Genomic DNA, 12,877 nt, shown 5'->3' with positions numbered 1-12,877 from the left:
CCCCCCTCCATTTTTTTGGGTTTTGTTTTGCCCTCCGGAAACCAAACAGGCCATGATTGAAGCAATTAAGCATTCCATAATTCAGCTTCAGATATCAAAGGTGAGTTTTTTAAGTGATAGAGTAATAGTTTGTATAGGAGCTTTCAGTGTTGTTTTTTGTGACCTGTAAAGTGGTATTTATTATGAATATCTTAACTTCGCTCTTCTTTTTTTGGTATTAGCTAATAGTTTTCCCCTCTCTGGTACCAGAGGTGGGGGAGAAAGTTTTTTGGTTCCTAATTTTTCTGTTGAGTTGTGTTCAGCGTAGGCGTTTTGAAATGTTTGCTATTGTAGTCATGTTAAAAGTCTGATTAACGTAATGTTGTGGGCTTTGAGTCTACTTCCATTTGTGATTGTATTCGTTTTCAGTATTTACTTTCAGATTTATGTCCAAAATTTTTCAGGAAAACTTGAGGGAGCCAGTTTTGAATGGCACGATCAATGATGGACCAATGATAACAGATGGAGCCAACTACGGCCATTTCTCAGGGGCAGCTCGTTCAGGTAATTGTCACAGATTGCTCAAGTTTCCTCGTTCTTTTGATTTTGTCAAAAATAAATCTTGTTACTTTTTCTTTCACATCAGAAGTTCAGTCATGATTTAAAGCTATCTTTGTATTTTTGTTCTTTCTAAAAGCACCTTCACGACATGTCTCTCAGACACAGGGAAGCTTTTTTTGGGCTATTCTTTGGAGTGGGATGATGGGGTTTTTTTGTTTTTTTTTTGGGGGGGGGGGAGGGGTGTTGTTCTTTTTCTGGTTGTGTTTCATACAAAATGTTTCACAAAGAATTGTTTATTACATCTGTGGGTGAATGATTTACTTGACAAAGTTCTGCACTTCTTTCACTCTTAGGTTATTGATTCACTTTGACGGACTGTCTGCTTTGGGGGTTTTTCTATTCATTGATTCTCTACGGTAGAAAGTCCTCTTTCTATTTTTCTTGTGAATGCTCACGTTTAGCACTAGTCTAGTCTCAGTGATTTGTATGCTTTTCTCAGTGAATGGTTGAGGTTCAGAACTGTAGTGTAGGGAAGGGTCATTTTTGTCTAATAGATACATGGTAAATTTTGAATTTTTTTCTATGCTGTGCATTTACTTGGAGAGAGACAGAAAGTGTTCCAAATTTGTGTACCAAAAAGTCATTCCGTTCATCAGTATTTGACGAAATACCTTTGGTCCTGCACCAGAGGCATAGTAGTATACAGGCAGATCATGGGTAAAGATTTGTAGAGAGAAAAGGGAACAGAGAAGAAAAGACAGAGACAGAGTGATGAAGAGTCAGTGAAATATTCTCTTGCCTTCCATTCTTGGTTATTGTGTCGATTCTGCAAAAGCACACAGATTTTTTAAAAATATTCTTGAAACGGGCTGTGCACAGGGGGGAAAAAAATTAGTGCTAAAAATAGCCAGCATTGAATAAATGGTCGCTTTTAAGGACAAGCGGGCTAACCCAGATTTCGGGGGTTTGAAGGTTTCCAGAAATCTTGACCTACACCAAAAGTGGGCATTGCCCTACCTATAGAAGAAGTTTGGTTTCATTGGTGTGTATATTTGTTTGGTTAAAGTGAAAACTCTCCTTGTCTTTTAAAGAAACTGAACAAGGGGCAAAAAACTTTACCTTAGATTTTCTCAAAACAGCATTTTTCGGGATAGCCCCCTTGTGCTTAAAAGTGACCAAATTAAATACCTGGTCTTTCATTCGCTCATTTTGAAAAGTCTGGGCTGGCACCTGAAAGGTTATGTGTTCGAACCTTGTTAGAAGACCCAAAATTGTGACCTTGAGAAAGGCACTTTAGAAAAATTTTCTTCTCTTCACGACGGTTGTAATCGGTACCAGATTATAGACAATGAAAGATCTTGTCAGTTTGTTAGGGTATGAGCACTTAATCGGCTGCTTAAACTGTATGTTTCCCAGAAAGCCGAGAATGTTTCTGAGTGTTCTAGGGTCTGCTGGGGTAACAGTAGTTGCAAAGCACATAGGGCATGCTGTAGAGCATGGATAACTTTAAAAGCCATCTTTCTGATAAAGTTTTTATTTGTTGATTTGTTGGCCGTACTGTCTAGTCATGTGAGTCATCTTCTCGGGGTACAAGACTGCTTCTGATATATTAATATATGTTCAAGAGTGCATTTATACGTGTGAATATGGGCTTGTGGTAGTATCTTGTTTCGCGTTTGTAACCTACTGGGTTTGTTTTGAAACTGTTGTTAACTATGTATACTGTCTTACATATATATGTCAGTAATCTTTATGTATTGATTATATTTACTTTGTGGCTATTACAAAGTACACTTGGAAGAATGGGCTATTGTACTTGACAGAAAAGTTTTTTTCATTGGAAGATATTTTGGAAGGGGGGAGGGGGTGTCTACTATGGTGACTCTGTATTTTATATCTTCATATCTTTTCTGGAGGGGGTAGCACGAGAGGGGGTCCCTTCTTTGGTCTTTGGGTTTAAAGTTAAGTATTTTATTTATTTCAAATAAGATTTAATGTTGAAGTCATGATTGAAGACAATTTGCATGATTGTAATCTTAACTGAAAATAATCAGAAATAAAAGAACCCAAAACAGGTTAATTCACTTCTTCTAAATGAATGTTTTTTTCCTCCAGATTTTTGGTTGTTTTTTTTTTTTGGGGGGGGGGGGGGGGGGCTCTTGTACAAATGCTTACTTCACATTTGAAGCCTTTACAATCTGGTGATAAAAATCAGACTTACTTAGATTTGAAAAAAAATCCGCTTATCAGGCCTCTTGATTGAACTTGAAGGGAAAAAAATAGTCTTGTCCTGTTGCACTCTACAACTGTTTTCCTTTTTTGTCTTTTGATCTATCTGAGCATAAGTACTAGTACTATAATAAATGTTAACAGAAGTACTGTAATTACTAACATATTTGCAAAGCAGTTCAGTTGATGCATACTATCTTCACAGGCTGAGGCTAATATATTGTCCTGAAATCTGAAAACACTTTTCTCAAAATTGTTGTCCTCCAATTGTGTTTCTGTCTGTCTTACTATTTTTGCACACTAAATGATTGATATTAGGTTGATGTACTCCTCTGCTCTTAAACAAAACAAACAAATCAAGATGTTCACAACCTTTGGTGATCGTTTACCCTCATCAGTCATGCCATCCTTGTCGACGGAGAACGTTTGCCAGGCCAGTCAGGCAGAGAAACCCCAGCTCTGTTCTCAGACTAGCATATCTCTTCCCAATCTAGCTTGCCCTGGTATGACAAAACATGTTCTGTGTGGGTTCGGGTTTTAGGGGTTTTTCCTCTTCCATTTTTCTTGTCAGTTTGAGAGGTTGTGCCGACTAACGAAACAATTAGTTCAAACCATTCAGCTTGCTATGGATTTCAATACATTTTTAGCCAATCACAGATTGACTGCTGGTGATGTAGTTTTTGTAATGTCATCTTTGATTGGCTAAATTTATGTACTTGTTGAATGGTTGGCCTGAAAGTCTGCACCCCCCCTCTGAGAACCCTGTCTGTGCTTTGTATATATAACAAGATGGCTTTTTGGTTTTCTTCATCATGAATGGCCTGCTGATTTGACTTTGTACACCCTGGGAACGCTCTGTGTGTGTGTGCCAAAATATATTCTGTTCTTTGAAGATGGATAAAAAATATTTCCTTTAGTTGGTTTTTTAATTGATTCATTTGCCAAACTCCTTCAAAGATGCAATTCGTGTATTTGCCTTATTTGCAGTTCAGCATTTGCTATAGGAATTGTTCTTCCATTAATATGTGACCCTTTTTCTTTGTACTTTATACTTTATACTTTTTTTTGTTTGTTTTTGTTACTTTTGAGCATTTACTAATAATTTTGAATGTGCCTTTGAGTATCCCTGTTTGTCTGAAGCGTATCACATACTTTATCACAGACAATATAGCCTTTTTGTTTTTGTTTTGATAGCAGTTTACACAAAACACAACTTGTGTGTAAAGTGGAGAGCACTTTTCTTTTATTGGGCTAATCAGGATGTCCATATCCTCACAGAGTCAGAGTATCAAAGGGGCTGATTCACTTTTTTTTCTTTTTTTTTTTTTCCAAAATACATCGACAACAATAAACTTTGATCTTTGGGATATTATTAAATGACAGTGGCAGAGAGGCATTGGTTTTTTTTTTCTTTTATTGAACTCTTTTTTTTTTGGTAAAAAAGAGGAATTACAAACTAGGTGCTCGAGTCCTGTGTTAAGTGGTTAGTACTTTATCTTTCGCAAAATTGGACAAATTGTGAGCTATTTCCCATGAACACCACTTGACATGCAGTGAGAAAGGGCTGTGACCCAACCCTGTAAATCAAACTTATTTGCTTTCAGCTCATTGTATGTGATAAAATTGAGCGACATCAGCAGAGAAAAGTCGTGCAAAAGATGCTGATGCTGTTATGTGAATTCAGCAAAATGCAAACGACAAACAGTATTCTGAGTATCTGTTGTCGTACTGAAATTGGAAAAGAATAGAGGATAGTATTCTTCTAATTGTTTGAAAAAGTCATAATCAACAGCATGACTTTTTTTTGTGGTGTACATGCTATGTGTATATTTGTTTAGTCCTGAATGTCTGCGCTTATTTGCTCTTTTAAGTGGTGCTTTGAACATTATTTATTATTATATTGATTGTTTTACCGTGATTGAATGTCATGGTCAAAGGTACCAATGTTTTAGTCTTAGTATTTTGTATCTTATTCAGTTCTTGATTTTAGGTTCACGTCTTATTCTTCTGGAGACTGTGTGGGAGGCTTTGTCTCATATTGACTGTCGTTTTGTTCTACAATTTTTTTATTTTTTAAAAAGTTCTTTAATGACACAAGAGAAATGAGTGACTCTAGTGCTGATCGCTGACACCATAAAGAAGGCTCAATGGTGTTTTTTATTTTTCTTGTGGGTGGTTAGCAGGCACTCTGGTGTGGTTTACTCCTTCTTTCCTGTCAAATATCTTTCATCCTTATCTCTCCTCCTTCTATTTTTTCTATGTTTTTCTCTAGTAACACTTCTAATCTTCCGGCATTTTTTTGACCTAATTGTGTTGCAAGTGCCATAAAAATTTTAACTCAAAATAAACTAAAACTCTTTATTCTTGTGACAGCAGTGCTTTTTGTGTATAGTATTGTATTCAGAGTATTGTTCGATTTATTTTGTCTAGATCCCTATTTAATTTTTGTCATTTTTCTTATGGTAGGCACTGTCATTATTTTAGATATTATGAAGCCTTCATCGTGAAAAAGCCCTGTTTACTTTCCCTGGTTTCAATTTGATTACTTCTCTCCTTTCTATGTTGTGAGTGGGTGAAGGGATCTGATGCGAGTCCTCCCTTTTTTTTCAACCCCTTTGTTTCCTTACTTACTTTCTTTTTCGAAAAGCAATTTCAATGGTAGGAGGATGGGTCCTTTTTTTTTTCATTGTTGTTTCTGGCTGTCTGTCTTGCTTTTCCCCTGCGCACTTAATGAACTGTCGTGTAAATGAGATTCTCTTTACTCTTGACAAATCAGAAAGTGATATTCAGTCCATTATGTAAGCCAGTTGATGTTTTCAATAATTGTGTTAGGAGAGTTGTGAGGGACCAAGTCTTTTTTGACTCCGCCCTTCTCGCCTTTGTAGGCACCAACTCTAAATCCTCAATGTTTGCAAGAGTTTGGAGGCACCACGGATAGGTCTTATTCTTTTCTTTCCTTCTGTTGTTTCTGTCTTTCTTTTTCCACGCACAAAATGACTGTTATTGTGTTGACGTGCTTATCTTTTCTCTAACAAACGAACTTGGATGCTTACTCTTCAGAAAATGATAACAACCAGTGTGGGCGACTCTCTGCAATAATAGGCCTTCTTTGTGCAGGGCAAAGTATACTGGTTTTCAGTGTTTTTTCCATTGGAGTTTCTGGGTTTTTTAAACAATGCTCTGTTTTTGATTGCAAGTTTTTATACTTCTGTACAAATTATGAGAACCAAAAACATGGGGATATTGCTATTGTTAGCAGACAAGAGTTTTAGTTTCTTTTTTTCCTTCACCTCTGTCTTAATATTTTGGTCATCAGTTTGTTTTCTCAACTTATGAAGTAAAAGATTTTTTTTCCTTTTTAGATGGTCATTTTGTGTCCCAACTTATTATCAGCCTTCCTAAAGTGGATTACTCTGTCACCTTTCACTACTCTAGTTTAAGGGCTGTGTGCTGTGATGCTGTAGCACGTTTGTGTGATTCAAAAACCTTGTTATCAATGCTCACGCAAGGACCATACCAATGATAATGTCTTCTAATCAAATAGATTGTAATACTTACACACCACTTGTTGTCTGTCTTTTATACTTGTAGGAATAATTTACTTTGGTTAGATGCTTGTGGAATTACGCATGGAGAAATATGTTGAGTGGGTCTTTCAGTGTTTTCTTCCTGTTCGGCCCCCTTATTTTTGGGGTTGTGATTCTTTGGTACATTTTGTTTGTCCTCAGATATTTATTTTAGAGAGGATTTGTTTTTGCTTTATTTTAAGTTCTAAAGAAAAATTTTCCATGCTTTTATCATGGTGATATATAAACAATTTATGATAAAGTTCTTGCCAGTGTTGTCTTTTAAAGACATGCTTATTTATTTCCTTTTCTTCTTATCAGCTTAGAAAAATTTTCTAAAATGATTCATAGCTTTCAATTAGGTTTGATTGTAGACTGAATATATCCTTTTCAAAACACATGCAGAGAATACACCACTGTGGTAGTATCAGTCAGCACCCGCAAAAGTATTCTTTGCTTTTCTTTGATAGCATGCTTGTGCTCTATGTTGTTCTTTAATAAGTTTGTTTAGTGTCCTTGTGCATAGCTGCCAACCAGTTTGTAAAAAAACCAAAATGTTTTAACCCTATCCATACGTCATGTTTTACTATCGTCTCCATACGACATGGGGAACTCTGTGCCAACACTTTCAACTGGGAAATTTATTTGTTAATCCAATCCGTACGCTTTGCATAGCAGTCTGTCAAAATGATTTTTTGAGAAATACTGAAAGTTTCAAAGAGATCTTCGTACTAGAAGTATTCTAAAATGTGAAGAAAATACAACCCCTGGGTACAAAATGACCCCAGGGCGTACGGATAGGATTAATATATTTTTAAGTGTCTGAGTACGGCAGTTTGTTTTCGTATAAAAAAATATGTATATTTTCTAGTGTTACTCCTCATGGACTTGCCGATGCTGAAGAAAAATTATGAACTTTGAAGCCTGGATACGCGAATAATAATGGGAATGAAGCCCATAAGTCCACTGGAGAGGCGTTTTGCTGCAGGTCTGCTTTGATTCGCTGGAATATGTTGAATGCAGAAAAGCTTGTGGGAAGGGTTTGGAGGGAGATTACTTGGCCGTTGCTCATTATCATGGGTAGAATCCGTTTCTGGGTTGTAAAAAGTTGGCAGCTATGCTTGTGATCATGGTGCACCATGAAGATATAAATATTCAATTTTTCTATCATATATCTTAAATGTGCAAAGATTCTCTCACATTTTGCTCAATAGATCTCTTTAGGAAAGTTAAGTTGTTGTACTTGCGCCTTCAGGATGCCTTTGCACTGCTCTGCATTTGCGCATCACTAAATGCCGCCAAAGCCACTTTGACGGATAATGTCTACCAGTTTCTTCCTTCATTTCTTGGTCATGTTGTATGTGGAGTTTTGTGCTTCAGTTCAGTTTGTTTGTTTTGAAAAGAGTTTGATTATATTTCACTCAGCAGTGTGATGATATTTAATTGTACTGTGTCTGGAGTATATTCTGAGTGTCTTTGTGTGTCTTAAAGGAATGGATATTATTTACTAAAAAGTAACAGTAAACATGAATAGAAAGAAGTGGGTTGTTGGTTTTTTAAATGCTGTTTTAAAATCATTATATGGTATAGCTATAGTTGTATGTGAAATGTATACTTCATTATTTTGTATTGTTAGTAACAATGGCACTTTTTTTTGTCAATCATCTGGAACAAAACTGACAGTTTGCTGCCACTATTTTTTTCTGTGGTCAGAGGAAGTTGAGAAGAGTGTGATTGTACAATACTGCAGTGTAGGGATCTGTGAATTCAAGGCACCTCAGCGTAGTTTATGATTACAGTTACTGCTTGCTGTCTATGTCTCAAACTCAATTGTTTCTTCATTTTGGGAAAGTTATGAAATACTACTATTAATGCCCCAGTTCACGGTGCTAAAACAATGACAAAAGTGTAGCTGTCTGGTGCCTCAATAAATGAATCAGTTACGGTTATGTTGACTGACAGTGTGTCTCTCATCATGGCTCCTCTAGACGATGATCTTCCTGTGCCTGTTGTGGTGAATGAAGCAGTCCCGGCCACATCATACTCATCCAGCGAGGATGAAGAGTTCTACGATGCTGAGGAGGCCAAGTCTCCAAAGTGAGTGCATGCTACCTTTTCAAGCAGTGTGGGGGTTAATTAATTTTTCGTATCAACAGTGTTTTGCTCTAAACATCTGACTGGAAGAAGTGGGACGATTCTTTTGTTGTTTTTGTTCTAAAGCCATTGGCGCAGTTGTTCTGCAGTTCTTTTTTTAAAAAAATCTGGAGTATAAAAGTACTGTGGGCTAACTAATATGTTTTCTTCCTTTATGTATATATCAAAATGATTTTGTTTTGATGGTTTAAAAAGTTCTGGCAACCGATTACATGGTTGGAGCATAACACCACGATTTTGTCTTGTCTGAGTCATTATTTAGTTTTCTTCCTTGTCACCCTTTCCCAGACAGCTTAAAATTATAGTGATGTGCTTCTCTTTTCTCAAGCAGACTTTATTTTTGGCATTTCCTGAAAGCACTTACTGAGTGCTGGCTGTAAGTGTAGAGTAGGTTTTAAACTATGTGCGAAAGGCGAGGCGCCAGACCTGAGATAAAAGGTTTGTAGTTTGGACATTCGTGAAGCCAAGATGACCAGGAACAATATTTAAGGCTCAAGAGAATTCTCAATAGCATTTCATTGTTTGCTCTTATCATGTTGGGTATATTTTATGAAAGATGATCTGATTTTAAGTGTTGTTTACAGATGGAAAAAAGGAAGGATAGATGATGTGTGACATGTGGGCCGTCAATGGACTTTTGAACATGGAGGCCTCTTTCTATGACAAAATCACTGTTTCGAGTTGGGACTTGAATTTTATGTCTGAAAGGTGTTCAACTATTCTAAGCCCAAAAAGTAAAATTTTGTAAAAAGAGAGCTAAATACTGTTTCATTCTTTAAACAATTATACCTGTATTATATGTATTTTTTTCTTCCCTTTTTTTTTGAAGTTTAGAATTTGAATTTCAACAAAATATTTCTCAAGCTCATGCAACAGATATCACAGATTAAGAAACTGCAATAAAGAAATACAGTAGTCTTCGCCTAAGAACCCACCTTTTAAGATCCCAATTCGCTTAAGAAAACATAATTTTTACTACATAAAAGTGGCCCCTAAGATCCCACTCTGATTCACTTTGAAGGACTACATTCAGCTAAGCTCTCGCATTTCAAATAATGATTTACGGAACTAAAACCCAGGCTGATCAACCAAGAGTGAAAAGTTGAGATAGTTGAACTGCCCGTCACGTCAATTCAAAGATGAGCCACTCTTGTGAATGTGATCACATAAGCGTTGTAAAACTCGATGTAATGGTGCAATGTTTGCCCCACACGGGATCACGCCGAGGTGTGAACTGACAGACGTGTTTGTTTTCCGCAAACATCGCACTCGCATCTGAGCTCTCCACCTATACTTACATCACTTGCTGGGTGGGTAGGGCGTACAAGTCTGCTCCAGGCAGGATCACATTGAGCTGTAAACTCTTCCCTGATCATTGCAGCAGTTGTCTCTACTCCCCAATTTGTGAGACAGACTGAATTTGAATTGGTGTGGTCACAACGTAATGGTGTGTAATGATAAAGGCAGGGGAACTTGGTCAGAGATGGATAGCTATAAACGTTGGACAGGTAATGGGGAGGGGCAACTGGCTAAGTGTAGATCTTGAGATGCACAATGGGATAATAAGTGAAAATGGCATGCCTCATGCCACTGTGATTGGTCTTCAGGGTTGAGCATTCTTTACTCACCATAAGCCATCATACCCACCCAGGGATCATGTCAGTTCATTTTAGAGGGAAGGGAGACCATTTTACAAGTTGTGGGCCTTAACATGGGTCACTATAGGTTCTTCTCTTGGTGCGTCGGCTAAGATCCCACTCGCCTAAGATCTTGTATTTTCCTTGCTCCTGAGCAACAGGATCTTAGGTGGAGACTACTGTACTTAAAAAATTTTGAGAGCAGTACATCTGAACAGCCGGCCGACGCTATGCTTCTTTATTTTGCAAGGTGCTCAGACACTGTCGTCCAGTGCACCCAGCGGCACAGGTTCCTTCCACTCCCAAGCTATCAGTGCAGCATTATGTCCCGAAACAAAATAGACTTTTCTATCAATTTTGCATCTCACTTTGTTTTATTATAGATCTTACTGTTGATTTTGTGCTCTTTGCCTAGCACACAAAAGACATGAGTTGCATTCCCTCCTGGAGAAGGGGGGTGGCTATTTATTTCACTGACTATCTCCATCCCTTTGTTGAGATGCTGTATCCTTTATAGACTGTGTTGGCCCTGACAGGCAAGGTGAATGAAGCCTGCCTCATAAATGGCCAAAATTAGGGTCAAAGAAGCCTGCCTCCTAAGTGATAAAAGTTAGAGTTTTTAAAGCCTGTGTCCTAACTTATAAAAACCAGGCTGACAAAAGCCCACCTCCAAAATAATATAAATTAGGGTAAGAAAAAAACCCACCACCTCAATGATAAAAGTTAAAGTCAAAGAAGCTATATCCTAAGTGGTCAAAATTAAGGTCAAAGATTGGCTTTTGAGACGTGTAGAAATGAGAGAAAATGAGTAGCTTGTCACACTCAGCTGTTTTGAAACATGATGCAAATTCTCAAAACTGTCATTTTGACTCAGGAACCAAAGCAGCGACACTAATGCTGTTTTTACCTTTTCGTAAGGCTTGAAAAATTGGGGTGAAAGAAGCACGCCTCCTTAACCCCTTCATGACCTACACGACGTACACCATTCGTGTTTTTGTTTTTTATACGGCGAAGGAGCCAAGATTTTCTGTTATGGGCGGCGTTCGACATGCCTCGCGAAACTGTGTACAGTGAAGCACAAACTGACCCTCTGTCACTAAGGGGGTCAATGATAAAAATTTTTTTTGGGGGGGGGGGGGGGGGAGAGGGGGGGTGAATTGTATCTTTACAATCGTTTGCTATTAATCATGCTGTGGTATAATGTTGTGTCAACAGAGATCACGACGGGTCCAGAGCTCCGAAGGCTGACGGTAACTCTGGCTCAACTATAGACCCTGCTGCAAAGGCCAAGGTCATCTCGTCCAAGGAAGATTACTTTGATGGTAGCTATCTTTGCCTCACTCTGCTTGGCTTGTTTTCACTCCTACTTGTGTCTTGATGTGGATGTGACTTGGATTTGACTTGAATTGACCTTGGCGTCATTGTGACTGGTTGGGGGTAATTTATCGATAAAGATGAACAGAGTATGTATTGTGCCCATGTGTTCCCGTTAAAGGTTCTGCCACTTTGTCCCAGCCCATTTTCCAGGTTATATCCCTCCCTCTTTCTTTTTTTGGGTGGAGAGCGGTATAAGTTAAAAGCTCCATGAAACATAAATAAGTTTCTCCCTGTTGAAGAGAGAGAGAGAGAGGGAGAGAGAGAGAGAGATAGAGAGAGAGAGAGAAAGATGAAAGAAGGGAAAGAGAGGGGGAGATAGAGCAAGAGATTGAGAAGGAATAGGGGGGGGGGTGTAGGGAGAAAGATAAAGAGAGAGAGAGATATTTATATTAGGAGAGAGAGAGGGAGGGACACATAGAGAGAGAAGACATGACAAGTATTGGTTTAAAGCTGCAGCCCTTACCCCAGAGAGGTTATGTTGCTAGAGTTGCTACCGCCCACACACTCTGTATTCCCTGTCCTGCCCTCTTTTAAAAAATACGTACATAAATAGTCACAGACACACACACACACACACACACACACACACACACACACACACACACACACAAATAAAGAAATAGAAACAAACATACAAGACCCTGTCATGACTTCTATTTTTTTTCTGTTCTATTCGATTTCAGAGCTCTATGATGTCAAAGATGAAGAAGATTGTGAGTATTTTCTGTTATTTTAAATGTGAGGCAGCGTGGTGGAATCAGGCTCTCGTCAAATAATGAAATCGAAGAAAACAGCAGTTTTCTCCCTGCTTAACAGTTTTGATCAAATTTTTGTTTTTTGGCTCAACACCTTTTATGTCCATTTACAAACACATTCCTTTTAGGATTTCATCGGAAACATTAATTAGAGGCACAAAAATATAGATTTACAGGTCCATGGACTCTCAAGCTTTGGAATTTACCCTGCTTTGGCGACCATTTTCTCGCTAATTTTACCTCTTAAACCAGGTGACCCCCTCCTCCCTCAATCCAAAATATCTCCAGGTCTATTGAAGATGGATGGGTAGTTTTTTTTTATTGAAAGCAAGACAAATGAACAAGCTTCAAGATGATACAATAACTCAATGTGCCCAAAAATTGACGAGAGCCTTATTCCACCACGCTGTCTCACTAATGTGTTTTATTCAAGGGCAGACCTAACTACCTGAAGCAAGTTCTGTGCTGACTGTGTAGTCATGAAGCATTCAGCACATAAATAGCCCTTTCAGAATTGTAGACTTTTGTACTGGCCCCTTGCTTTTGGCTTATGGAATGACATGGGGCCTCTCTTTCTCATTCCCCCCCCCTCCTCCTCTCTCTCTCTGTCTCTCTCTCT

The 12,877-nt window shown here is 38.1% G+C and overlaps 1 protein-coding gene across 3 annotated transcripts in view; it reads left to right on the top strand.

Annotated features, from left to right (window-relative positions):
- The window catches only part of LOC101845234 (oxysterol-binding protein-related protein 9), a 44,953-nt gene that overhangs the window by 10,443 nt on the left and 21,633 nt on the right, over positions 1–12,877 (top strand). The window contains exons 7-12 of one of the 3 annotated variants that reach the window (XM_005096836.3): positions 50–100; positions 444–543; positions 3,168–3,272; positions 8,324–8,432; positions 11,342–11,448; positions 12,187–12,216. In XM_005096836.3, coding sequence (XP_005096893.1) covers positions 50–100; positions 444–543; positions 3,168–3,272; positions 8,324–8,432; positions 11,342–11,448; positions 12,187–12,216 — 502 coding nt within the window. The remainder of the gene's footprint in view (positions 1–49; positions 101–443; positions 544–3,167; positions 3,273–8,323; positions 8,433–11,341; positions 11,449–12,186; positions 12,217–12,877) is intronic. The other 2 variants (XM_035969349.1, XM_013081637.2) reach the window with 2 other exon arrangements.

Source organism: Aplysia californica, unplaced genomic scaffold (genome assembly GCF_000002075.1).
Source record: "Aplysia californica isolate F4 #8 unplaced genomic scaffold, AplCal3.0 scaffold00139, whole genome shotgun sequence".
NCBI lineage: Eukaryota > Metazoa > Mollusca > Gastropoda > Aplysiida > Aplysiidae > Aplysia > Aplysia californica.
This window is presented reverse-complemented; position numbering and strand designations above follow the sequence as displayed.